At 42.5% G+C, this 27,964-nt stretch overlaps 2 protein-coding genes across 2 annotated transcripts in view; one reads left to right on the top strand and one right to left on the bottom strand.

Annotated features, from left to right (window-relative positions):
* Positions 1–3: 3 nt before the first annotated feature.
* On the bottom strand, positions 4–20,574 carry MTERF3 (mitochondrial transcription termination factor 3). Its single transcript, XM_068983824.1, has 8 exons — positions 20,445–20,574; positions 16,973–17,321; positions 15,322–15,474; positions 10,817–11,006; positions 6,242–6,389; positions 5,791–5,862; positions 4,251–4,412; positions 4–207 (listed from the first exon to the last, which is right to left on the bottom strand). Exons 2-8 carry the CDS (start codon positions 17,304–17,306, stop codon positions 13–15), a joined length of 1,254 nt encoding a protein of 417 aa, XP_068839925.1. The 5' UTR covers positions 17,307–17,321; positions 20,445–20,574; the 3' UTR covers positions 4–12.
* A 530-nt stretch (positions 20,575–21,104) lies between these two features.
* Positions 21,105–27,964, top strand: part of PTDSS1 (phosphatidylserine synthase 1) — a 71,879-nt gene continuing 65,019 nt past the window's right edge. Inside the window, exon 1 of the mRNA XM_068983549.1 lies at positions 21,105–21,283. Within this exon, the coding sequence (XP_068839650.1) occupies positions 21,105–21,283 (179 nt within the window). The remainder of the gene's footprint in view (positions 21,284–27,964) is intronic.

Genomic DNA, 27,964 nt, shown 5'->3' with positions numbered 1-27,964 from the left:
AGTCATCAAAAACTAAAGAGTTTTTAAGAATTTCTCGAAGTCTTGTACTGATGCCTTGGCCATCCCTTCACAAAATATTCCATCAGGCACAGATACCAATTTGTCTAAAGAGATGTAGTTAGGTTTTGTCGGGTCATACTGTGCTCTTCCTAAATAGGCAAGAAACAAATGTCTTTCTTTGACTTTAAACAACCTTGTATTAAATACCTAGAAAAGAAAAAAAGAGTTAAAACATATAAAGAATTAACCACATGTTCAATAAATATGGTAAATGCTAGAGTGTTTAAACCCTTTGGCTTCTACTAAGAAATTATGATTAAAAATTAGGAACTCAAAACTAAATTCAGAACAATTCTAAAATAATGAAGTGCTGCACTGTAGGCAAAGGCCAGACTTATTTGGAGAGACCAGAGGAGCTGCTTAAAAAGCAAACGCAAAGGTCCCACCCCAAATCTACTGAATCAGAAACTTTGAGAGTGGGGCCTACAAGTCCTCCAAGTGATTCTGATGCTTGCCAAGCTGGAGAACCCAAGTAAGAGATGGTGCTTTATGGCATGAAAAATTGTGTAAGATTTCACAATCTGTGAAGCTTCCCTATTTCCCTTTCTTTCTTTTTAAATTCCTGTTGCTCCCTCTGACTGGTATTAAAATGAAATGAACCTGGACTTCAGGGGAGCAACTTAACTGCTTTGGAGTTAAAACTCCTGAGGAATGGGGTAAAAGTATAGTGTGCTAACTCAACACGAGATTGGCTTGCTTTTGGAACATCTTTTTCTCTCTCAGCAGAAACAAATTATGCGCTACTCTGCCTTCATTGTGGTAACTGCGTTCTGATTATCGTATTATTATTGCTCAAAAGACATAAGAAGCGTTTAGGTGTTTCTTATATATGACTCTTCCAGTCACTCTCAGCTTACACAACATACAGACAAGACCACACATGACTCTGAAGCTCCCAAACTATTATTCATTTCCTAAATATAATAACGCTTTGAGGCAATTATACAGCTTATGACTAGATGACTATATTAGTTTCCCAGTGGTTCAGAGTGAATTCATTATCATCGATTTAGATTTGTATGATCTTTCAAGTCCAAAAGTCACTGCTGAAGTTTCTTTCTCTCTCTTGATCCCCTTCTGCCCTAACATGGACTTCAGCTCTGCCTTCACAGAAACCCATAAGGAAAGAGGAGAAACAAGGGATAAGCCTCGTTCCTGAAAGTGATTTCTTCCTTGTTATTACTCTCACTGCTTTTGTTACCTTTTACCTTCCATGGTCACTGCTCTGAAATGACTAAATTAACCCTAGTTTTAAAGTTAGAAGTGCTTCTCCATTTTTAATTAATCATAAAATTATGTACCAACCAGAACTTATTTGCATGAGAAAATTGTTTCATACTACTAAGATTTTAAAGCGCCAGCCAAAAATTTTAAGTCTACATCAGTTGCCTCACAGTCCTGGCTGTCAGTTTAGCCTATGTTTCCATTAATGAAGCTTTTTTTTTTTAAAGGAAAAAAAAAAACCCCTACATATGAGTCTGAGAATCCTCCCAATGTGGAAGCCACACATCTATAACCGGGCTTCTCAGAAGCTAGGATCTGGGGTACCTAACAAAAAAAAAAAATCCGTGTTTTTAAACAACTGATTTTGATATCTCTGCTACTGCTAAGTCGCTTCAGTCGTGTCCGACTCTGTGCGACCCCATAGACGGCAGCCCACCAGGCTCCCCCGTCCCTGGGATTCTCCAGACAAGAACACTGGAGTGGGTTGCTATTTCCTTCTCCAATGCATTAAAGTGAAAAGTGAAAGTAAAGTCGCTCAGTCATGCCCGACTCTTAGCGACCCCATGGACTGCAGCCTACCAGGCTCCTTCGTCCATGGGATTTTCCAGGCAAGAGTACTGGAGTGGGTTGCCATTGCCTTCTCCGTTGATGTATCTAGTCAAGCTAATATTTTTCTCTACTTGCAAAATTTCTGTCCATTGTTAAACCCAACTCATTCTACTGACAACTCAAATGTCACTCCTTAGAGTAGCAGTAGATCTCAGGTGAGCATGGGTTTTCAAACTGACTGCCAGAGTTCTAATCCGAGCTCTGGCCCCTGAGAAGCTACTGAATCTCTTTATGCTTCATTTCTTCATTTGGGAAGTAGGGACAATACTACTACCTACCTCATAGGGGCTGCTGTGAAGATTACATGAATTAATACAAGTAGAGCAGTAGAGCCAGAGCTGGCACATAGTAAATAACAAACAATAGCTGTTGTTATTTCTAAGATCTTCCTGCCTCTCCTAAATTAAATCAATAGCTGTATATGGTATCTGGCTAAGACTCTAACATAATGTAAAGCAATTTACATTCTAAAAACCTGTCTTCCACACTAGATTACAAGTTCCATGAGAATACAGACCATGACTCATTGATTTTTACATCCTCAAATCACCTTCTCTTATCATGCTCTAGTCTCACGGAATTATCTATCAACCAAGTGGAAAACAGTTATTGCTTTTTAGTTGAAGATTACTTACTTTATGATGGTTCCATAAAGCCAAATTTGCACCCCTGCAGGCTTCTAACGCTTCTTATAATGAATACTCATGCATTTGATGAAACAAAAATTCTCTATTAAGGGCCCATTCACAGTGAAATACGATAGGTAAACAAATGTTGTTTGTGAGGAAACTGTACCTAATGCAGGCTAGTTCTGAGAGTTGTATTAAAGTCATGTTTCATTGCCCACCTTTTCATTGAGAACACATGTAGCAAATGCAGGAATCACTTTAATGCAATTCAATCTTTCATTTATCCACTAAATACTTACTGAGTGTCTATTCACATGCCGAATAGGAAAGAAGGATGACTTTCATGAGATTCATTCATTTGTTCAACAGATATCTATCCAGTACCTACTAATTGGTCCCTTCTAATTCCAGGTGCAGGGAATTTAGCAGTGTATAAATCAGACAAGACCTGCTTTCAGAGAAACATTCTTCTGAACAAGCAGATAATGTCACTCACTAGCTAAAGAACAGGAAAGTCTGATCAGCTTAGAAAACATAATTATGGCTTTGGCATGATGACTAACTGGAGCTAAGAACTACATGCTTTGATAAGAGATCATTACAACATGGCTTGTTAACTAATGGATTTAGGCAGACTGTGAATAAAATACATTTAGAATGGAAAAAAATCTTTAAGTGATCTATCTCCATGTGAATAGAGAAGCACACAGGAGAGAACAAGTTAGATTCCAACAGGCTGAATGAAGACAAGGTACAAACCACCGAGAAACAGATTCATCGCTTATTTTTCCTCCAGAGATGTATATGGGTGCCCTTCTCTCTCACAAGTAATCCCACTATTACATTTGCTAGATTGTGGTCTCGATACAAAGATGGGCAAAAAGAAATATGGCCTTATATGACCCAGCAATCCCACTGCTGGGCATACACACGGAGGAAATCAGAACTGAAAGAGACACGTGTACCCCAATGTTCACTGCAGCACTGTTTACAATAGCTTGGACATGGAAGCAACCTAGATGCCCATCGGCAGACGAATGGATAAGCAAGCTGTGGTACATATACACAATTGAATATTACTCAGCTATTAAAGAGAATGCATTTGAATCAGTTCTAATAAGGTGGATGAAACTGGAGCCTATTATACAGAGAGAAGTAAATCAGAAAGAAAAACACCAATACAGTATATTAACGCATATATATGGAATTTAGAAAGATGGTAATGATGACCCTATATGCAAGACAGCAAGAGAGACACAGATATATAGAACAGACTTTTGGACTCTGTGGGAGAAGGCGAGGGTGGGATGATTTGAGAGAATAGCATTGAAACATGTGTATTACCATATGTGAAATAGGTTACCAGTCTAGGTTCTATGCATGAGACAGGATGCTCAGGGCTGGTGCACTGGGATGCCCCTGAAGGATGGGATGGGGAGGGAGGTGGGAGGGAGGTTCAGGATGGTGAACACATGTACTCCCGTGGCTGATTCATGTCAATATATGGCAAAAACCACTACAATATTGTTAAGTAATTAGCCTCCAATTAAAATAAATTTAAAAAAAGAAATATGGTCTTAATACAGCTCTCAGAACTGGACTGTGTTTGGTCTGATTCTTTCACAAACAGCACGGGCTTTTCACAAGCCGAGAGCACGGTGTGCTTGCGGGAGTTCTGGACGAGGGGTGACGGCAGCTCTCCAGGACCGAGAGCTGGGAGCGCCTCACCTGCGGGAACCTGACCATGAGGTGGTGGGGCACGCGCATCACGTTGTGCACGTAGTCGAAAGTCTCGGTCAGTTTCCTTTTATTTGCAGTTAGCATCTTCGGGATCTTGGTGATCATGTGTTGAATTTCATTCTGCTGAAAACCTAGTTCCAGCCGAAAAACCTAAAAGAAAGCAGAGTTGTGATGGAGCATGAAAGTCACTGCTTGCTGTTGTTCAGTCCCTAAGTTGAGTCCAGCTCTTTAGAGACCCCGTGGACTGTGGCCCGCCAGGCTCCTCTGTCCATACGATTTCCCAGGCAAGAATACCGGAGATCTTCCCGACCCAGCGATCAAACCTGTGTCTCCTGCGTTGGCAGGCGGATTCTTTACCACTGAGCTACCAGGGAAGCCCATGAATCACCAACACAAATAGTTATTTTGGTAACATGCCAGAGGACACATTAATTCTTTCAAAATTTAAGGACATTAAAATCCGGAGATGGCTATGCCAGTGCCCGTTAAGGGTTCGTGACTGCTTGCTTCTGGGGTAGCCTGAATTTTAAACCTCTCTCTTGAGGGTGAGCTACTCACAGCCTGATGACCATTACGAAGCTCACCAAAGCAGCCATCATAATTACAAGATAGAGGAACAGTGGCCACAGGAGGCCTGGTCAGGTTATCTGTATGGACCCTACACCACACAGACTGGCAGGAAGATTATCAAAGTGCTTTCTGAGCCTCTGCTCCCAAGCACACTCCTAATCATGTCATCTGGAAATGCTACATGTTAAAATTCCAAACAGAGATGATTGAAAAAAAAAAAAAAACACTCCAATGTGGGATAGGTCGGTCCTCTGTGTGCATTCATAGTATCCTATGGTTCCCCACCATCCATCGCTCTCATCACTTTGCAGGCGATCCCTTCCACTGGACTGTAAACTCCACAACGGCAGGAACTGTCTCCCCAGAAAAAAACATGGGCAGATGCTCAATACAAATTTCTTCAATGGCTGAGTATCAAACACCTTAGGCACCTCAGCAAATAGGCCTTATATAATAATTTCAAATCCCATGATTGCTGTGGGACACTAACAAGTCAGCTGCCCCTGGTTCTACACAGCAGTAGAGTGTCTGGTGTGTTCTCTGATGGAACTAGAGCTGGGTCCTGGCACAGCAATGTGCTGGCACTACCCTCTGCAAAGAAGCTCCCAGACGCTGCCGCTCGTCTCCCACCCAAGGGACAACGACACAGACCCTCATCCTGGGCAAAGGAAGTGGCTTCCAGGTCCCACCCAGATACCTGACCTGCTCCTCTAGGATTACGGTACCAATGTCTGCAAGGCAACTGACTCATGTAACACCTGCTCAATATGTGAAAAAATTATAAACTAAAATAAACCACCTGCAGTATATTGATCATACTATTTCCTAGGTCCACCTTCTCAGAAATCCATTCTTTTACAATCTGGTTTTCTTTAAGATGATGAGAGCAAAACCCACTACCTTCAGAGGACTTAAACACTTCAGAAGCAGGTTTCTCCAAAACTTACTGCTGTCCTACCTTCAGGTTTTCCTTCACAGGCTCCAGACTTCCAGTTAGTAGCCTTGGGAGACGAATTACCAGATCTCTAGTCTACAGTTATAAAACAATCTATTATTAATATACATGCATATTCAACTAGTTTGGAAAAAACAAGGCATAACTAGGATATAAAAGTAAAATTTTAAATATGACCCAGGAGAGAAATGCTAAGGAGCCCAGAAATACAAACTTATTACTGTTTGAGGAAAAAAACAAATGCCCAAAATAATAGTTAAGGAAGCAACTTGATGGAATTATCATAAAATGATATAGCAATATCATTAACCTAGTAAGGTAATCCATTCTTGTACAGAAAATACCAGGCATTGATAGAATTTATACAGGCCAGGCATCAGTTAGAAACATGAGCTTCAACAGTTACTAAATGTAGCTGACATGGAAACATACGAATTCTCCAGTTCTCTTTTACCTTCTTCACACTAAGTTCAAGTTCTTTCTGAAAAAATCCCAGTCTGTTATCCAATCTCTCCACTGAAAAACTCAGAAGGAATGGAGCATTTCTGACCATCTGTGCAATATCCGTCTTACTGAAATTTTTTGACTGTAGATAAGCCACTCTAGAGAAACAAAATACATGCACATATCGTAAATATTTACTAGTGTCTTGCTACCTTCGAAAGTAACTGTTTTTAAAGCATTCACAAACCAAAAAAAAAAAAAAGTTTAAGCAAAAACATTCTATATAATGACCCAAATATGGTCAAACTAAATGGCTTTCCAGGCGGCACACTGGTAAACAATCTGCCTGCCAATGCAGGTGATGTTAGAAATGCGGGTTCAATCCCTGGGTCGGAAAGATCCTCTGGAGAAGGAAATGGCAACCCAGTCCAATATTCTTGCCTGGAGAATTCCATGGCCAGAGGAGTCTGGCGGACTATGGTCCATGGGGTTGCAAAGAGTTGGATATGACTGAGCAAGCACGCACATGTGGTTAAAACAAAACAAGTACCCATCCAGCTTTTCCATTTATAATTAGAAAATATTTCTGAAATCCACTAACAGATTTGCTTTTCAGTTAATCTGACTTGTTTTATTGGTTGGTTAAAAAAAGAAAAGAGCGTCTGTTTTAGAATTTTTTTGCTAAGAATAGAAAACAGAAATTAAGAGATTCAGAACTCTTTTTACAAAGAAAAATCAAAGCATGCGGCTAAGACTGGAAAGAATAATTTTTTTTTTGGCTGTCTCATTGTCTCATGGCTTTAGGGTCTTAGTTCCCTGACGGGAGCTAAGCAGTGGACGCACAGAGTCCTAAACTGTCAGAGAATTTTTAGAATGTATTTTCATAAATAATTTCACTATAGTCTTTCAGTATGTATTTTGTTAACAACTGAGAAATTTCCTGCTGTTTCTAGGCAGTAAAGTCCAGAAAGTATGACTATAAAGTAACATTATTGATTTTAAAATCTATAAACATTAGTGAAAGCCATTTTAAATGCCTAAAATATTCTAGGACATTATTTTGTTAGATTCTCATCAGAAAAACAAACAAACCCCTGTAAGCTAGGTAAATTTCTCACACTGCATTGGAAGAAACACAGATTAAGAGAAGTTAAATAACTTGTTTTAGGCCACTAGCTAATTAATGACAGAGCTGAAATTTGAACTTAGGCATGCCTAACCCTAATGACTATGATATCTTTATACCATGTATCAGAACTTATATTTTACACTAAATGACTATTACTCCTTTAAACCAGGCCCTTAGAGGAGATGAGAGAAAAAAAATTGATAAAACTACACAAAAATTTAAATGCAAGGCAAAAAAAAAAATCACCAACCAAGTCAGACAAGTGACAGTTTGGGAAAAATATTTACAACATGTCATAGAGAAAGAACTAATTTTGTTAATACATTAACAAATGCTTACCAAAAAAAAAGGCCCAATTAAAAATGGTAAAGGACACATTATAATTTATAGAAAAGGAAATGTAAACAGACATTCAACATATGAAAAGATCCTTCAAACATCTGATGGTCTAAACATCATTTCCAAAACTACAAGGTAATGTTTTTAGCAATACAATGAACTGAAATTATAAAGCTCAATGACACTGTATTATAAGTATAATAAGGAAGCTGGCACACGTTCACACTGTTGGTGGGAGTGTAAATTGGAACGCCTACATGAGGGGCATAGCAACCCACTCTAGTACTCTTGCCTGGAGAATCCCATGGAGGGAGGAGCCTGGTAGGCTACAGTCCGTGGGGTTGCAAAGAGTCCGACACGACTGAGCGACTTCACGACGAAGACGACATGAAGGGCAAGCTACGAAGACGACATGAAGGGCAATCTATCTATTAAAATTATAAATGCATATACCCTTTGACCTAGCAATTCTACTTCTAGAAATGTGTTCTACAGATATATACCAATATGTGTGAAATGATTTCTATAAAAGGGGAGTCACCGCAGCTTCTCTGTGACAGTAAAGACTAGAAAATAACCACTGTGTTTACCAAAAGGGGACTAGACAGACCTGTAGCATGAACCGAAAAAGGGTTAAAAAGAATAGGAAGAGCCAATTAAAAACTATCTCCGAAATAGAGTTAAGAATGTGAGGTGCAGCATAGTTGTATAAATGCTACCAACTGTGTGTGTGCGCTCTTGTATATGAGTGCATATAGACATACATGCTGGTGTATGATAAAATATTCTTAGCTAGTTGATCAAAAAAATTGGTAATAGTACCTGCCTATGTAGACAGGTCTTGCAAGGCTGATGAGGAATAGGAATAAGTAGGCTGGAAAGGACAATTACGATTTTTTTTCTTTTTTTTGGTCACAGGAAAGACCAATATCTGATTAAAAAACACTATTGAAACTGTTATCTACTGTGATAACTTTTCCCATAAAAAATTAAGATACAAGGCCCAGCCAAAAAAAAAAAATTCTAATAACTTAAATGTATACCATTCATTTGATTCTTAAAAATAATCAACCAACTCTTTAATATGTTTCAAATTCTCATTGAAAAGCAAACAAGTGTATGCAGTCAGTGCAATCACAGAAATTCTAGAAAATAAACCTGTACATACCAGAGCCAGAAGCTAAGTTCAAAAACAGATTATACCTTCGCCTCTTCCAGGAGAAGCTTACTTTTTTTTGTATCACATTTTAAGTTTATGTGGTAAATTACCTATTATAATACCTAAAATATTCCAAGTAATTCTTTTAAAAAATGTTCCAATTTAATTTGACAGCCAGGTTTAGGACCCATTAGACTATACTCTGTGTATGAAAATAATCTTTGTTATTCTCATATGTGTATGTATGATCTTGAGCAAGTTAACTTAACCTCCTTTTACATGTATGCCTCCTTCGTGGAATTAAAAGTAGGGAGGCAGTACAGGACAGTAGCGGGGACTCTGAAGTTAGGTAGACTAAGTGGATCTGAGTCTCAGCTTTGCCACTTAGACTGGCTGGAGTATCTAGGGCAAATTGTTTAACCTCTCTCTGCCTCTCCCAAGGATATAAATAATAGTGCACTGGGCAGCCTCTGACACGGTTCCCAGTGATCTCCACCTCTTGGTATGTACTCTTCCTTGGACTGCATCCTGAGCGAAAGGGCAAGCTGGTTTTTACAGGGGGAGAGGAGGAGTGTTCCAGTCAGGGGCCGAGCTGGCCACATCAGACTGAGTCCCCTAGAACCACTTCCCTTCCTTCCAACCTCTGAACTGTAACAGCCTGTCTGCGTTACACCAGACTGTAAGTCACATGAAAGGAGAGAGGACATCTAAGTGCCTTGCTTATATAGTAAGGGCTCAAATTATTAAAGAATAATTATGTAAGAAATACATTTTTTTGTTGTTGTTCTGTTTTTTCCTAACTCAGAGACGTTCAAGGAACTACGGAGCTCTCCGAAACCGGTGTGAGAACAGTCTGGGTGAGAAGATGAGAGGCAGGTTAGTTAGGAGAAGGTTGCCGCATTCTTCATGTGAGACGACGGGGACCCGAGGTCAAGTATTCAAAGGGAAGATTAAGATTTGAGAGCGATACAAATAGAACCAACAGACCTTGGTTATTTCTTAGATGTGGATGACAAAAGACGAGAAGTCCAAGTCAATATCAGTACTTCCGATTTGGGCAGCAGAGTGAATAGTGCTCTCATGCAGTGAGTCTGGGAAAACCTGATTTAGGTGAGAGGTCAGAGTGATGATAAATCCAAGATGTGAACTTAGACCCAGACTCTGTCTTACTCTCTGTGATGTCGCCAATGCCCAGCAGGATTCTCACCTCACAGGTCAACAGTACCTGACTATCAATTCTCACAAATTCGATAAATTCCTTGAATACTGAGTAAAGTATACAGATATTTATGAGTGCTTTTTTTTTTTAAAAAAAGGAAAAACCAAAATAGCCAACTGACAGAAGCAACTAAGCAAATTTTACAGTATTTGCCAAAAGAAGGTTAAATATCTACCATCCAACACTGGCCAGAAACAACAATAGAAAACATCAGGCTTTCATACCTTCCATTCATACCTTAAGGTGTGCTCTCAGATAATTCAGCCATTTGTTAATGGATTAAAAAAAAACTTATCCCAGTTTCCAAAGAGAAACAGCAAAGTAGTGGCTTAGCAATAAATTGAAAGCATAAAAATAATAGGTAGCTGAACAAAAGAAGTAATTTAGATACTTAATTTTTTATTTATTTGGCTGCGCCAGGTCTTACTTGAGGCTCATGGGATCTCTGACCTTCACTGCAGCATGCGGGATCTTTAGTGGCATCACTTGGGGTCCAGTTCCCTGACCAGGGATCAAATCCAGGTCCCCTGCACTGGGAGCATGGAGTCTCGGCCTCTGGACCACAGGGAAGTCCCTAGATACTTAATTCTGATCAAAGAAGGTCCATAACAAAAAGTCCCATTCACATTCATTACGTTAGCAGATCCTTGTGCTGCTGAGACTTAAAAAAATAACTTACGCATGTTATTTCTTCACAGCCCCTTCTTGGGTTATATGAAAATTAATCTAACAGCCCTACCTGGTCTTCAGATTTTCAAGGTCTTCAGAGAAAATAGCATAGTTTTTTGTTAGGAATGGTCCCAGTTGGGTGTCCTCTATGCCCAAATCTTTAAGAAACAGGAGCATTTGCTTAATGTCTTTTTCAAAATCCAGTCGCAGGAGGAGGTTGGCTGCATCGGGATGTTTTTCTATCTTGGATAAATCCACTCCTGGAATAAATGACAAACCCTGTGTGAAGATACCTGTCTGGCTGAGTCATTAAACATCATGTATAGAAACAGAAAAATTACTGATGAAGGCAAATGACCTGTCCAAAGGAGACCTGAATCAGGCCAACAGAAACTTCTAATTTGGTTGCAGAAATAAAAATACATTAAAAGCTAGTATTTCTTTCAAAGTCATATATAAAGGAAAACAAGTGCATTTGGGGCTAAATTTCCATCCATCGTCATCGTCATCTTTATCTAAGGGTTCTTGGATACTATTGCGGGTGCTTATGAGCCCTTACTGATCTCCATGGTAACTGCTTCACTGATCATTCTGCAGGGTAACAAGCCCCATGAACTGCTACTTTCTTTGAAGTTTATCATTTTAGTTATAAGCATTATTTTAAAAATTGGCTTATGAATCCCTACATAGGAGGAACAAAAGCGAACCCTATATCTTACTCACTTTACTCATATTTCTTTATTTATATTGTCTTTAGCATAAAGACAAGAGACTCGAAGGAACTCATTTAACAGCGCATGAAATATACAGTTCTCAGGTAACAACGAAGCAGAAAGGACACCACCTTCCCCCTTCACAAGGTCTCAGAATCTGAGGTAGTCTAAGCAAATGAGACAAGAGACAGGAGAGGAAGTCAGAAGGGCGAGAAAGCAGGTTATTGGACTTTGGTTATGGATATAATTAGATGTCCACCTCAATTAAGCAGGGAATCAAAGTAACTTTTGATTCAAAATTCTCATTAAAACTGAGCATTTTATTCTCTGGTTTTCTTTTTCATCTGATTAAAAAAAAAATCAAATGTGAATAGGAAAGGCCTATTCCTTATTGTAAACATGATAATAAGGTATAATTTTGTTTAGATATTCTTTTTCTTTTTTAAATTTTATATTTTAAAAAATATTTCTTCAGGTTAAAAACTCTCAAACTGTTTTTTAGATGTAACTTTACAGTCTTAATAGATCCAAATATAATTCTAAACCCAAACTTCTTGACATTAAACAGGCATTGATATGATGATAATTAACAGAAAAATAGATTATACAAACACACATACACACAGAATGAAGACTAAAAACAGATCCAAGATGAACTAAAAATCTAATGTTCAAATAATAACATTTAAAATCAGTGGGGGAAAAGATGGACTGTTCATTAAAACACAATGTGACATCTAGCTATATATTTGAAAAATAATTACTAATTCCTTCTCTAGCTGATACAAAAATTAATTTCAGATAGATTAAGACTCTAAATATACACTAACTCTAAAATTACTAGAAGAAAACACAGACTTAAAAAAAATAATAGTAAGTTTGACTACACTAAGACATAAGACAGACCCATTGCATGGCTTTCTGTAATATATGCATTTGCTTAGAAAAAGGTGAAGAAGCTCCTCAACAAACTGGTGATGGTGGTTACCTTCGTAAAGCGAAACTGGAGGTGGAGAGGAAGCTAGGTTCTTTCTCCTTAATAGCTACAGTTTTAATAACTAGATGTAATTCTTCTATAGTATAATTTTAAAAATCGTACTAACAGAAAAAGATTTTAAATTACTGGGTGGGTGGATAAATAGGATAGAAACTATCTTATTTATTTACTTGCTAAACTATCTTATTTAAACAAAGTTCCAAAAATTTGTGATAAATGTGGGAAGGTACGCTTTAAAAATCACATCAAGGGTTTGGACTTCAGTTTAACTCAGTATTGCAGCTGACGTGTGCTCAAGTGCCTCGCTCAGCATGAGCTGTCACGCCCTGACTGTGCTGAAACCAAATTCCTCAAAAGCTGCTTCTTAACAGCAAAAGGAGGGCAGAGTCTCACCAGGAGGGCACATTGCTGTCAGCACAAATCACGTGGGCTGACTCAACGATTTCATTAACTTGAAAAAAAATAGTCACTGATGCCTCTTAGGGACCAGGCAACTTCTGTGGATATAAAGAATGAATAATACATGATGCTAACTTCTAGGTGACCACAGCCCTAAGTTGGCTTTCACTCATCAGTTCAGTTTGGTTACACACACTCTGTGTATCAGCCAGCATCTGGCAGGTAACAGAGGTTGCCCAAGCAAGTTCAAATGAAAAAACTTTAATGAAGGGACTCTGTACAGTGGTGTGAGTGGTTACAGGAATAAACAAGGGCACCCCTAGTGCTAAAGAGACAGGGAGGAAGGAGTCTCCTGTGAACCCAGAGGGAGCTGCAAGCTATTAAGCAAGGGCTGCTCTCAGTAGGAGCTCTCGCCATGGAGCAAGGCAGTTACATGACCCAAGACAGGGAGGGGACACAGAAAAAATGCTCCCACCTGCCGTCCCCCTCCTCCTGCATGTGCCTCCCACAGCTAAAGCTGCTCAGAAGCCAGCTGGCAAAGGAGCCCGAGCACAGAGGTGAGCCTCCTGGGACACAGAACAAGCAGAGAAAGGCAGGAAACAGATCTGAGAAGCAGAGAAGAACCGGGACACTTGGGTCCTCAAAAACACTGTACAGCGGCTTCCTGGGTGGCTCAGTGATAAAGAATCCGTCTGCCAAGGCAGGAGACGTGGGCTGGATCCCTGAGTTGGGAAGATCCCCTGGAAAAGGAAATGGCAACCCACTTCAATTAAAAAAAAACAAACTATTTAACAATGGGATTGTGGTTCCTTCTAGGGCACTGTCTTTTAAGTTACTGCCAGGACATGCTGTTGAAGGATCAGCATACAGATGAAGGAATGGCTGAAACGTATTTCAGAACTCTAAGTATACTGAAGATTATTCAAAGGTAGGGGCCACATGCCCTTCATGTGGGACCTCTCCCAAGGCGGAGGACGTCCTGGGCTTCCCTGCTTGCAACGGATGTCATCTTTCTCTCTCGTTTGAACCCACAGAAGACTTTTATTTGTGTCTCTTATGTGGAATTTATCACTGTACCTTTCGTTTTTGGATTTCCGTTATTGTTTAGATGCTTCTTAAGACCTGAAGCTTCTTGAGAACGAAGGCCATTCCCTATACATCTGAGTAATTGTACAGGGACATACGTGTAAACAATTATAAAGGTGTTCTTAGTGTCCAGACTGAGGTAAGCAGGGGGGATGCCTAGAGGAGAGTCACTCTGTCTGAAGGGTCAGAGAAGACATTTGGGAAGTCACTTGAACTTGAGTTAAGTTTTCCAGTTGTCAGACCTGGCCAAACAAAAAGGAGGGGAGTGGCAGGCAAGTGGAGCTGAAGGGGTGAGCAAGGGCCAGGCCAGGAAGAGCTCAGAAGGATTTCAAGTAGGTCACTGGCACAGTCAGATCTGCATTTTAGAAAGAGCACTAATATTATAGAGATTACCAGGGAACACTCCTCCAAGGAGGACTATCAAGTTAGGAAGCTCCTAACTTTTTCTGGAAAACGAAGGCAGTGACCAAGACATGAGAGAAACAGATGGGTCTGTGATAATCCCAAGCCTATCCTGTTCCTCTCAATCTCTCAATTCATTATCTGGGAATGTAGAATAAGAGAAACACCAGATGCAGAGATAACGGGAAAAGCAGAAAGTTGCAATAAGGTGCTAGATTGAAAAATAAAAGAGGACTCATCAAAGTTTGCAGGGAGATCTCTTGGCTGCCTTCAATGCTAGGTGCATCCTACTAGTCAACAAGCTAAGATAGTTACAGAGCACGCCTAGAGATGCCATCCAAAGCAGAACAGTGGGCTCCAGAGAAAGGTCAGGGGAGTAGGAAAATGGAAGGAAAATCATCTGAGAGGGTTAGGAAAAACTGTCCTGAGCAGCCACTGGAAGATGTCTGAAAGTTCAAAGAAAACTAAAGAATTCAAAGAAGGGAATCAAACAAAAAACAAAGCAATTACTAACTCCAAGAAAATGAAAGGTTGTACAGGACGAAAAACAATCATAGCACACTTCCTAGAGAGCAGTGAGCAATATTAGAATTATAATGGGATCAGTGACTAATGATTTATTTTTAAAATTGTTAATATAGCCTATTGGGAGAATTGAAGAGAATGAAGGGGAAAAGTACGTGTGTGCAAGAGATTAACTGATATCTAAAACTAGTTAAACAAGCAACAGCACTACAAGCGATTACACGGGCATTTAGAGATTAAATACCAACAGAAAGAGCTGTGAAAGCAGATAGTCCAGGATGCAGGTCAGGAGGGATGAAGCTGGGAGTACAGTTTTTCACTGGAAGCCTTTTCACACTATTTGACTTTTAGGCATGTGCATGTACTTTGATAAAGATAGAAATGCTAATTTTAAAAGGCAAAAAAAAAAAACCCACAAAAAAAAAAAAAACTGTGTAGGTTACTTAGACTTACCTAGAAGCACTAATTTCCTCAGAGTCTCGGAATGATCCGCATAATCTCGAAGTGTGACTGAAGATGGGGGCAATGGAGGGCCTGCGATAATCTGAACAGCCTCCTCGTCAGAAATCGGCTGCAATGGGGACAACGGAGGCACATCGTCCAGTCCTTTGCGGCCAGGATGTAGGAGAGAAGCAAGTTAGCTTTCTAATCTGTGTACTTAAACGTTCTTTCTACAAAGGCAGTCTCTTGCCTAGTTTCCTTCTTTTTAAATCTTGGCGTCATTTCTGAGTTAAACATCTAAAAATTCCATGTATTTTCTCCCTTCTAAGAGGTAAGGTTAAGACTATTTAGATAACAACTACTATTCCTCCAAAGTAAGGAATGTGTTCGTGAAGTCCAGTACATAATTCCTTTCCTTCACTGTAATCAACAGGTATGAATGCTTCATGACCTATAGTACATTCTGAGAAAGATGGAGTCTACTACCATAGCTTGTCAACTCGGCCAAAAGTACAACATACTCTACCAGCCTGAACTGTATGGGTTAAAGTCATCATATCCTGAAATGTCATTTTGATCTGATCTTTTCTCCTCCAAGTTATTCTCAAATATGTTTGTAAGAGGATTGCTATGACTCTGTTTTCATCAACCGCAATCCTTTGCCACAAAGTGACCCTCTCTAGTACAGCCTTGAGTCTGAGGTTTTGTTATGGCCCTAGCGGTAAAGAACCCGCCTGCCAAGGCAGAAGACACAAGAGACACGGGTTCGATCCCTGGGTTGGGAAGATCCCCTGGAGGAGGGCATGGCAGCCCACTCTAGTATTCTTGCCTGGAGAAGCCTATGGACAGAGGAGCCTGGTGGGCTACAGTCCATGGGGTCGCCAAGAGCTGGACATGCTGAAGTGACTTAGCATGCAGGCACCCAAGTCAAACACAGTATCAAAGACCCTGGGAACTGTAACCCACCTGGGGCTAAGGAATCAGAGCCTTGACTTTATGTTCTGTTTTTCTGTCTCCAATCTCTACCCTTTCTCATTTCTCACAGCCAGTCTCCCCTCGCAGCCCTCATCCCCCAGCTCGCTTGTGTTTATAATCTACTTCACATTATCTCATCTGCAGTGAAGTATTTATTCCTTGCATAGGAATATTCCTAGAATGGGAAGCACAGGCAGAAGAGTGACTAAAGAAATTTACACGAGGGAGTTTTTGGGGTGTTCGAGTTGATCTTTTTGTTCTATTTGTTGACTGTGGTGGCTGCTACAGAGCTTAAAGCATGATGTCAAGATGCATAAAACTGTATACTCAAAAAGGATGACTTTCACTTGAGCAAAATTATCCCCTGATTAGGTATACAGAATAGGGTGAACTAGATCCTAATAAACCTTTTAGAAATATCTAAATAAAGAACATAGAAAGCAAGGGCTATTGGCATAGCTATAAAACAATCTTAAACATATTAATCTAAAACCTTTTTTCTTAGTAAGTTAGAGGCCTGATAAAAGCAGATTATTGCATAATAGAAGCAAATGAATAGAAGTGGATTGTCCTTTTTCTTTCCTGACACAAAGTATGACTTGAAATTGGCTAACAAGATATACACAGGTAGCTTGTTCAAACTACCAAGGTGAGGCAAAGGGGAGTCTTCTGAAAGTTGAGAAAGTACCTTCTAGGGACAGCTCAGGATCAACGCCAGGCATCTTTTGCGTCTTCTGTGGCGGCTCATTCACGGAAGGAAGCAAAGTGCTTTGGGCACAATTAATCTCTCGCCTACTTGAGTTGGCGGACTGGGAACTATTCCACGTGGAGGAAGTCCTGTAAGTCCTAAAACCCCACTGGAGAAAGCAATCCTCAGAGGACACATGGGGCTGAGCAAAAATGCCACACGACAATGCTTTTCCTGGTCTCTGAAAACCTTTTCTGAGTTGCAGAGCAGTCATGAAGCTACTCAACTTAATTGAGTTGAGCCATCTGGGTATCTGTTGGGCTGACAGCGCCATTTTTCTCAAAGTTGCCTACAAAAGAAATATATAACCATCAAAAAAGAGAAATTTATTTCACTTAAAACATTTAAAGCAGTATTCAAACCACAAAAAGATAAAACTGGAAATTATTTTTGCTGCTTAAAAGGTGTTTATTACTTTAGATGACTAAAGCGGTCGGATGTTTTTAAGCATGGGAAAAGCAAAAAACAAGGCAGTTTCAGTTACAAGCCAAAAGACAGAAACTTCCGAAATGAAAAGATAAAGATATGCTTTACAATTTAAAAGCAGAAAGCAAAATCAGTGGCATGAGAAAAACATTTAAAACAAACATTTGTAAATATTAAAATTACAGCTGAATCTGTTAACTTAATATTTAAAGAAAACAAGGTTATGCAATTAAGTGCTCCTGAAATTTGATTTGAAGGACATTTGAGAAGCAGATTGATGATCAAAATAACACTGAATTATTCAGATGCATTTTATGTATGTACATTAGTCACAAAAACAAGAAGAATTCTACTTAGTCTTCAATGAATCATCAAAATATTATCATTGTAGAAGGTCATTTCTTGCTTTATTCTCAGGGTGGAGCACTACTGATTATTTCATAGGTAAAGCTGCTCCTCAAAAGAGAATTAAACAAAACCAAATTCTGTTTGACTGCAGGAACAAAGAAAAAGACTTTCAAAATGGAGGTGGGGGGTGGGGTTCAAACTAATAAGCAAAATGAACAGACAGAAATGTATTACAAGCAATCAGCACTGGATATATGTATATTTTGACTGAAAAAGTGGTTGTTTATAAAGAGATTTTTTTAATCAGGAAATGACTTTTATATTTAGCCAGCTTAATTAAAGGGTAAATAATGCATTTTTTATATAATAAGACAGGATGTGGAGAATGCCCAACATGTTAGCCATATAATAATCATTATATTCACACAACCAAACATAAATGAGTTCGGACTTAATTGTTGCATACAACTTTTTGATTTGTTTCTCTCCATACTGAATTTCAGCTTGTTTTAGGTTTGGAATTAGACCAAATAAGTGCTTCAGGGTCTAAGCTCTTCTTGGAGATCTGCAGTTTAGGAAAGTCTCCTGAAAGTAATATATAAAAGTGAAATGTCTCTCTGTCATTCTGAAATGATTTTAGAGAGGAAAAATGTAATTACAGCAGCCTTATGAGTGATTTTTGTTAAACTCTGGTGGGAAATGAGCCTCCAAATCTGTCATGTTTTTCCTCAAAGCTGCAACATTCATTCTCTGCACAGCAGTCTGATGAGGGCATTCAGCTGGAAGCCAGAAGACCACAATTCTGCTACTTGAAGATAAGTTTCTCAAGGTGGTTCAGCACGACTGGCCCATGATGGGTGATTCAATAACCATTCTTTAAAAGGCAAGTTTTTAAAAGGTTATGGGTACAATAAGATGATTCTTGAGCTCTAAAATGTTCTGACTTCTCAGTTTGTCTAAGCATTCTGTCCTCCTTCAAACTTCTGAAATCTCCGATTCACTTCGAAGTCTCTAGAGCCAGGCTCAAATCAAAACTCTACCCAAAAGAGGGGAGAGGGTGAGATGTATGGAAAGAGCAACATGGCAACTTACATTACCATTTGTAAAATAGATAGCCAATTGGGAATTTGCTGTATGGCTCAGGAAACTCAAACAGGGGGTCTGTATCAACCTGGAGGGGTGGGATAGGGGCAGGAGATAGGAGGGAAGTTCAGGAGGGAGGAAATGTATGTATACTTATGGCTGATTCATGTTGAGGTTTGAAAGAAAACAAAATTCTGTAAAGCAATTATCCTTCAAAAAAAAAAAACTCCCCCCACATCAGAACGATCAGCTTTTGCATTCTATCCATATTCATTAAACGGTCTTTATAGAAACAATGGCACCCCACTCCAGTACTCTTGCCTGGAAAATCCCATGGATGGAGGAGCCTGGTGGGCTGCAGTTCATGGGGTCGCTAAGAGTCGGACACGACTGAAGCGACTTAGCAGCAGCAGCAGCGTACAAACAACTAATGTTTATCCTTCTGTTTTTCTTTTCAAGTGCACTGTCTTTGCTACATCATCATTTCATTGCCGTGTATACTTGTAACAATTGACTACTGTTCCTTCACGAGAGCAGGGCTCTCTGTTTTATCCCTGCATGCACCGTCCCAATCTCTGTATCCCCCCCGGCCCAGAGTCTCGCACTGCTCCCACGTTTTCTGGGCAGAAATGAATCGGTTGCAACTACGGTGAACTCATTTGCTTACAAAATACTTAAAATCTGGTAAAGGCGTCTGCGTCAAAAGCCAAAAGCCTTAAGTAAAATTTGAAGTCCACTCTCGTTATGTATGTGGTTATGTATGGATGTTAAGAGTTGGACTGTGAAGAAGGCTGAGCGCCAAAGAATTGATGCTTTTGAACTGTGGTGTTGGAGAAGACTCTTGAGAGTCCCTTGGACTGCAAGGAGATCCAACCAGACAATTCTGAAGGAGATCAACCCTGGGATTTCTTTGGAAGGAATGATGCTAAAGTTGAAACTCCAGTACTTTGGCCACCTCATGCGAAGAGTTGACTCATTGGAAAAGACTCTGATGCTGGGAGGGATTTGGGGGCAGGAGGAGAAGGGGACGACAGAGGATGAGATGGCTGGATGGGATCAGCGACTCGATGGACGTGAGTCTCAGTGAACTCCGGGAGTTGGTGATGGACAGGGAGGCCTGGCGTGCTGCGATTCATGGGGTCGCAAAGAGTCGGACACGACTGAGCGACTGAACTGAACACATATAGACTAGTTCTCCACTGTACACCTTAGTAGTTTCATTGGCGCTTAAATACATTCGACGAGGGTGCAAGATTTCGACCTCTGGGAGGCTTAGATTAGGAGACTGAAAGATGGGGAGGAGGACGGTTTGGGAATCAGGGGCCTCGGGAACACGGCCTGACCCCCCAACCCCCCCGACCATTCCACTAGGTCCGTTTTAGGTTCCCCCAAACCCAACTTCCGGGGAGGTCCCCCTCACCACGTAGACCTCCTTCCGCGTGTCCCCCCCGCCCCATCACCCAGCGCCCCCACCGACCGGGCAAAGCGCGCTAAACACACCAGCGTCGCGGCGCGCCCTTCTCACCCGCCAAGATAAAAAAAAAACATCGCTTACCCTCCGCGGGGCCGCGAAGGCCTACGGGGCCACGCGGTTCAGGGGCGCGGCCTAGAGCCGAGGAGGAGTAGGGTGGTGGGGGCCGGACCTGGAGCCCCCGGGCAGGGAGCGCGCCCCCTTTACCTGTGGCAAGGCCTTCGCCGCCCGCCCAGCCGGACCCCGCGGGGCGCCCCTCGGCGCCGCTCTGCCAGCCGGCGCTAGCTCGCCCGTCGGCCCACGTGGGCTGCGGCCGGAGTGGGCCAGACCATCGGCGCGGCTGCGCGGGTGGGGAGCGGGCGGCGCGCGGCGGAGTGGACAGAGCCGGCCGCTGGGGGCACACGGTCTCCCTCCCCTGTGGGCGCCGCAGACCCTTGCGATAGGCTTGGGAAGGCGCCGCACGTCTCTACGGACTCCCCTCCCGGGGTCCCGGGCCGGGCGAGCCGCCTCCACCCGCAGCCCGAGCCCGCGTGGACCGCGCCGGCCCCGCCCTCCTGCGCTGGGCCCGCCTCTCCGCGCCGGCCCCGCCCGCGGCTCGCCCCGCCCGAGCTGCTCACCCAACCCGGCCCCGGCGTCGGCCCGGCAGCCCGCCCGCCCGCTGCGGCTCGTCCGGCCCCCGCTCCCCGACCCCAGGCTCCCAGCCTCCGCGGGCCGGGGCCGCGCCGCGGGACCGGGAGGCGGGCCATGGCGTCCTGCGTGGGGAGCCGGACCCTGAGTAAAGATGATGTGAACTACAAGATGCATTTCCGGATGATCAACGAGCAGCAAGTGGAGGACATCACCATCGACTTCTTCTACCGGCCGCACACCATCACTCTGCTCAGCTTCACCATCGTCAGCCTCATGTACTTCGCCTTCACCAGGTGCGGGGCGCCCGGGCGCGCCCGAGGGCGAAGGGGAAGGGGCTGGCTGGGGACGCGGCGGGGCGGGGGGCGGGGAGAGCCATGGCCGGGAGAGGAAGCGGGCTCGTTCTGCTCCGCGCGCGGGCTCGCCCGCCGGCGGCTCTGTCGCCGAACACACCCAGCTTCGCTCCCCTACTGCTCCTCGGAGACCGGCGCTCGTCCCTTCCCTGCGACCCACGTCCATCCTCCACCCACCTTCACGCCTGTCCTCATACCGCCTCTCCCCATGCAGCGCCTCGGGCCACCCCGGGAGCACGCGTGGCCCGGCTGGCGTGATCGCCCTCCCTCCCTCCTCCCTGGCTCCCAGCATCGCTCGCCTCTCCACGCATCACGACACCGGCCCCCTCCTCTCGGGCCTCCGTCCCCGCCTAGCACACCGCATGAATCATCTGGTAGGCACCACTTGCAGCACACATGTCCCCGCTGCAAACACCCCAGTCTACGGGCGTCTTTCACGCGCCATGCCCAGGCCCAGGACGTAACCCAGACCTTCCCCGCCGAACTCCTCCAGGGTTCAGCACTACCTGCCCACAAAAATGCACTCCACTGTGCGTTGTACGCCAGTCGTCTCACATAATCCTTCCTGCAGCCCCAAACACGACCGCTTGTACCACAACACAAACTGCCAGCCATGCGCACACATATCACAGCCAACATTCCAGTACTGCCACACAGACACCAGCCCATTACACAACACACGGTGCCCGCTCTGTTCTGTTCTTATCCCGGCATACATGCTGAAATGAGACATTGTCAGGCCACTGTAGCAATGCCCGGTGCGTTGTAGATGCTATGGAAAGGGTTAAATAAAACACGCACACCACACACACTATAGCACAACTCTGTTACCTCCTGAAAACATACATGCACACTTACTCAAAGCACTTCTAATGTACACTTGTGCCTAGGAGCTACCCCGTCCAACTCTTGTTGGCCCAGGGCTTATAGCTACCTCACTGAACATGAGGTCCCTCAGCCCCAAGCCAAGGAACTGATTCATGCCTAAAGGACAGATATACCTTGGGTCCTGCTTATAAGGGTTCATATTTTCTGAATGAGCCTCTTTAACAAAAAAAATGTGTCTTTATACCAACCATGCTTAAGCACTAACCTAGAGATGTGGAGTTTTGGAGCCAGACTACTGGTCGCAAGACTATTTGTGTGACCTTGGTTAAGTTGTTTAGCCTTTCTCTGAGCCTCAGGATTCTCCTCAGTATAGTGGGGATAAAATAAGTCCTTACCTAATATGAAGTTACTAAGGATTAAATGAACGTGTGTGAATGTATTTAACAGAGTACCTGGCACATGATGCATAATTAATGTCAGTGCAGTTCAGTTCAGTCATGTCTGACTCTTTGCGACCCCATGGACTGCAGCACACCAGGCCTCCCTGTCCATCACCAGCTCCTGGAATTTACTCAAACTCAGGCCCATTGTGTCAGCGATGCCATCCAACCAACTCATCTTCTGTCATCCCCTTCTCCTCCTGCCCCCAATCCCTCCCAGCATCAGAGTCTTTTCCAATGAGTCAACTCTTCACATGAGGTGGCCAAAGTACCGGAGTTTCAGCTTCAGCATCATTCCTTCCAAAGAAATCCCAGGGCTGATCTCCTTCAGAATGGACTGGTTGGATCTCCTTGCAGTCCAAGGGACTCTCAAGAGTCTTCTCCAACACCACAGTTCAAAAGCATCAATTCCTCGCTGCTCAGCTTTCTTTATAGTTCAACTCTCACATCCATACGTGACTACTGGATAAACCAAAGCTTTGACTAGACAGACCTTTTTTCTCTCCTAATATATTTATCCAACAATCAGTGGTTTTCAGCCCATCCACAGAAACTGTATGGGAGTATATTTGGTGACCTCAGCATTGGGAGAACTTCTGATATTTAGCAGGTGGGGATTAAGGATGCTAAATGTGTAAACGCCAGGGATAGCATTTAAGACAAAGAATTGTCCCTGACTCACAGGCACACGTGTGCACCTACACACTTGTATACATGCAAGTGCCAATGGTATCTCCCTTGAGAATCAATGCAACTTTTTCAGATTTTCATAAAACTGATAATGTCCTCATATATCACACTTGTTCCTTTCCTCCACAATCCATTTAACTCTTGGTTCTTATTTTGTGTTTATCTATTTGTGTGAATCTATCTAAAGGCACAAAGCATATGAAACAATTAATGATTGAGGGAAACAGCTACTTTTATGGTAAAATATTCTGTGAATTCTCTGCTGTGGAGTAAGGACAGATATTTTCAGAGTATCCAACTAAGAATAAGCTTTGGAGAGAAGTCTTGTCCCTAATTATGGTTATCCTCAAATACTTATCATGTCATTTGATTTTACCACCTAGTATCTGTGTCTGTGTGGCCACTTAATATTGCTTAGCCCCTGCTTGCTTATCAGTACATAGGGTGAAAATATTTAGTAATACCTGATAGGATTTCATTTTAAATGTTCATCTTTTTAGATAATCTTTATTTAGCTTGTGGGTGCTAAGTCTTGGTGACTCTATGGACTGTAGCCCACCAGTCTTCTCTGTCCATCGGATTCTCCAGGTAAGAATACTGTAGTGGATTGCTATTGCCTGCTCCAGGGGATCTTCCCGACTCAGAGACTGAACCCATGACTCAGGTCTCCTGCTTTGTCGTTGGGTTCTTGACTCAACGCATAATGAATAGCAATTGCTCAGTAAACATTAACTGTTATTATTACATCATTTCATTGTGTGCTGCTGCCTCGTAAATTAGATTTTTCATTGAGTGAGGGTGTGGTGTGCTCTATAATTAAGAAAAAGAATAAAGACTTTGGAAGAATGGACAATGCTTTGCCTGGAGAACATATATGCCTGATTCATATTAACTTCAGTTTTACTTTGTCTCATGTGGGTTGGCAAGGATGGAGTTAGTACAGGAGTTTCTTTGGAAATTAGAAAAGTATGCTATTTTACTTTAAATAATAAGAAGCAAGAATGGGCAGTGTGTTTCAACCTTTTACCTTATTATTCTAGGCCCTTTCAGAACAGATTTCTCTTCCTCTTTTCTAATATAGAAAGTCACATTCTTCTGGAAGTTCCCTTTTGCAGCATGTCCTGCCAAAGCATTCAATAAATCACAGCAGTGAAAGTATAAGAAATGAGTGTGAATTTTAACAGCTTGTCAAAAGTAATAGAAAAGGCATAATCTGAACTGTAGGCTATGGTCTTTTCCAAAATTGATTATGATTTTTCTTCTCCCACTAATTTCGCAGAGACAGAAATCATACATTAAAGAACTACTTCAGAACAAGTTTCATGTTATATAAAATCATAAGCACCGTTAGTACAATTAGTACTTATTGTCTTACTCATTTTTTGTAGTGTTTTGTGACCCTTTAAACTGAGACATTACAGTGATCACTCTGTCTTCTTCATAAAGATTGAAAGTAATGACTTCTTAAATGAAGATTAATCATTTTGTGCTCTTTTGCAGTAAGAACCTTATTTTACAACAGGGTTTGAGTTGGTGACTATTCAGTGCAGTTCTTTCCATAAAACTTTAAAAATATGTCTTAAAGTTTGTTTTTCAAAAACCAGTAGTTGAAGAGAGCCCGGTGTCAGATTACCAGTATGCATGAAACACTACCTGGGTCATGACACATGGTGCAGAGACACAGCAAGAATTTGGGATTGCAAGGGATAGGTGCCTTACACAGAAGTCCAAGACAAGTTTGTATTCGTCCAGTAGTGCTTTTGTTAAATGGCAACTAGGCCAACTCACTGTTGAATCATGGCGTTTCAGTCTCTAGTCCCTATCACTGTCATTCACAGTAAAGCCAGATGCTATCGAATCCTGCTGCCTAAGATCGGAAAAAGCTCACTTTGCCACATTTTAAGGTAACCAGTTTTAGAAATCAAATGCCTCGGCATATGTCTTATAAAAGTGTATTCAGCCAACATGGGGCGAGGAGAACCTTTGTCTTAAGCTCTGAGCTCGCCTTTCATAGGTTTGTAAACTTGGACATGTTGAATAGCCTTAGTTTCAGACACTTGGGCTTTAGATTTGAAAATGTCAGAATTTACTAGATCTCATTGGTAACAGGTTGCTCTCTCCTCACGAGGCGCCTGGCAGTAAAATAGTGAAATCATTCTCTCCAGTGACACTTGTCCAGCAAAAGTCATCACTTGCCCAGAAGAGATTGCCTTCCTGCAGCTTCCTGTTCAGAAGGGGTCATCCACTCACCTGGGCTAGTTTTTCTCCTTAATGTGGGACTGAGGAGGCGGATGAGGGCAGGCACATGGCCAGACTTTTGATTGATTGATTTCTACTTGTTTGTGATAGTGGTTTTCACCTCATTTCCCTTAGTGGCTCTGGTGCTCCAGCTTTTCTTGATCTTACTGGGAGGCATAGTTCCACCCTCTGTGTCTCTTCCCTCCTGGAGACCTGCCAGCCTTCCCTGTTTTTTCCCTTTAGACCATATCAATTCCCATTAGAAACTGTCTCCTGATACTGCTGATTCAGTTGTCTCTAGCCTATTTCCTTTAGGTACACCATGTTCTGTCTTCCCCAATAACAGAAGGCCTTGGCTGTCCTTGTTCCCGGACACCAGCAACGTTAAGTGATTGTCCACGGCAGCTGTGTGCTGGGTGACACCAGCCTTGGAGGCAGAGGCGTGTCCTGTGTTAGGCCCCCTCTAAAGAGATCCAGTTAACCCTCTTAACATTTCTCTTCCTCACTTCCTATGTAAATCACGGGTTTTTTATTGGATTAAAATAAGCGCCTGTTTACATCCTTTCTTGTCCTTATTTCTGGTGTTTTATGTCCTTAATTGGAGAAGGAAATGGCAACCCACTCCAGTGTTCTTGCCTAGAGAATCCTGTGGACAGAGGAGCCTGGTGGGCTGCTGTCCATAGGGTCGCGCAGAGTCGGACATGGCTGAAGCGACTTAGCATGCATGCATGCGTGCATGTCCTTGATAAGATTATTCATTTCTCGAAAGGGAAAATGTGTCATATTTCTTTGGGGTCTTTGTGTATACCCCAAAGATATACATATATATATATATTTGTGTCATATTTCTTTGGGGTAATGTATATAATATATATTTCTCTGGGGTAAATAAGCACCTGGGTGACACACAGAGCTACTTGGTTTAGCTGATGCTTACCTTGGAGACTTGCACGCCTAGTACTGCTGCCTAGTGTCTAGCACTTTATATATAGTTCTATTACCAATGACAATGCAGTTTGTCTTGTGATAGAATCCCTCTCGCCCAGATTTCTGTAGGGATGTTCACAAGCTTTTTAGGGTCAACAAATGTGAAAGCCGAAGACTCGTTCAGGCAGCAAGGACTGCTTCCTGAGCCCTCGGTTGTACTCAGTGTAGTCAGCAGCCCGTGTTCTGCCCAGCCCAGGTCTCCAGCATCCTGGAGCTCATCTAGCTTATCTTCACCAGGTCCAGCCAGGCCTCAGGAGCATTCAGAGCTGTCCTTCTCTGCCATGCCCAGGCTTTAGCTCACAGACCCCAGCTCTTTGGCATAAGACACGCCCAGGCCTTGACTGCCCTTCCCTTCAGACCATCCTCCACACTGCTTTGCTCACGACCTTTTAAAGTCAAGATCTTGATCCCGTCCGTCTACTTACAGTCTTTCCCTAGATCTCTACCACCTGTCAGGAGTGCCTGCTGGCCCCTGAGGGCCTTCATTATAGGGCCTTACACCTGCCTCCACTGTACACAGCACACGCTGCCGGCCCAGGCAGCCCCACACCTGGTGCCAGGCTGGTACCTCCCTCTGACTTGAGAGTGCCTTCTGCCTGCCCACGAGCCCATGGCATCCCTGGCAACCTTCCCGATGGTCCCCTCCCAGACCCCTTTCTTGGTGGTTCCTGGAAGCTCAGAGGAAGAAGTGTTTATGTACAGTTAAGTCTCCTACATATGAATGGGTTCCTCCAAGGATGCATTCATAAGTCCAGTTTGTTCAGAAGTCCAGAATTCGCCAAGATACCCAGCTAACGCAATTGGACGGCAGGGTGCAGTTTCACTCAGGCCTGATGTTGATGGAATGCACATTTCACATCTCTGGACGTTCAAAACTTGAAGGTTCGTAGGTATGGGACTTCCAAATGTCTTTTATTAGTATTTCTCTCTCCTATTGTAATATTTGGTTTTATATTAATTTATTGAGGGCAGATATCTTAATCATTGCAGAATACACACCCAGTAAAATGCTAAATGAGTCAAATATAAAAAATCATTTATACAATATGAATTTTCAAAAAATATCACTCTTCTCTGTCAGTTGCTATTTCAGCTCTAATTCTCGAAAAGAATCTTTAACATTTTACAAAATGAAATGAATGTGGTCTTCAAAGCTAATGTCAAAGTTAGTTAACATTGGTTCACTTTGTAACTCGAAACTGAGTTTTCCATTGGGAGAGAAGCTCCTTAACAGTGCGTAGCCTCCTGAACATGACCCTATCTTTGTGTCTCAGTTTCAGAGATTCCTATTAAAGAGGTGGAAAGGAGAAGATGGCAGGGGGAGAGGGGACAACCAACTCCACATTTAGGAGTCAGGGTTAAGGATTCCTTACCTTCTTGGCCCCAGGGAGACAGCCATGGTTAAAGATTGGCTAGAGTGGTAAGTTTGCTTGTTGTCCCT

This window comes from Capricornis sumatraensis, chromosome 11, assembly GCF_032405125.1.
Source record: "Capricornis sumatraensis isolate serow.1 chromosome 11, serow.2, whole genome shotgun sequence".
Classification (NCBI taxonomy): Eukaryota; Metazoa; Chordata; class Mammalia; order Artiodactyla; family Bovidae; genus Capricornis; species Capricornis sumatraensis.
This window is presented reverse-complemented; position numbering and strand designations above follow the sequence as displayed.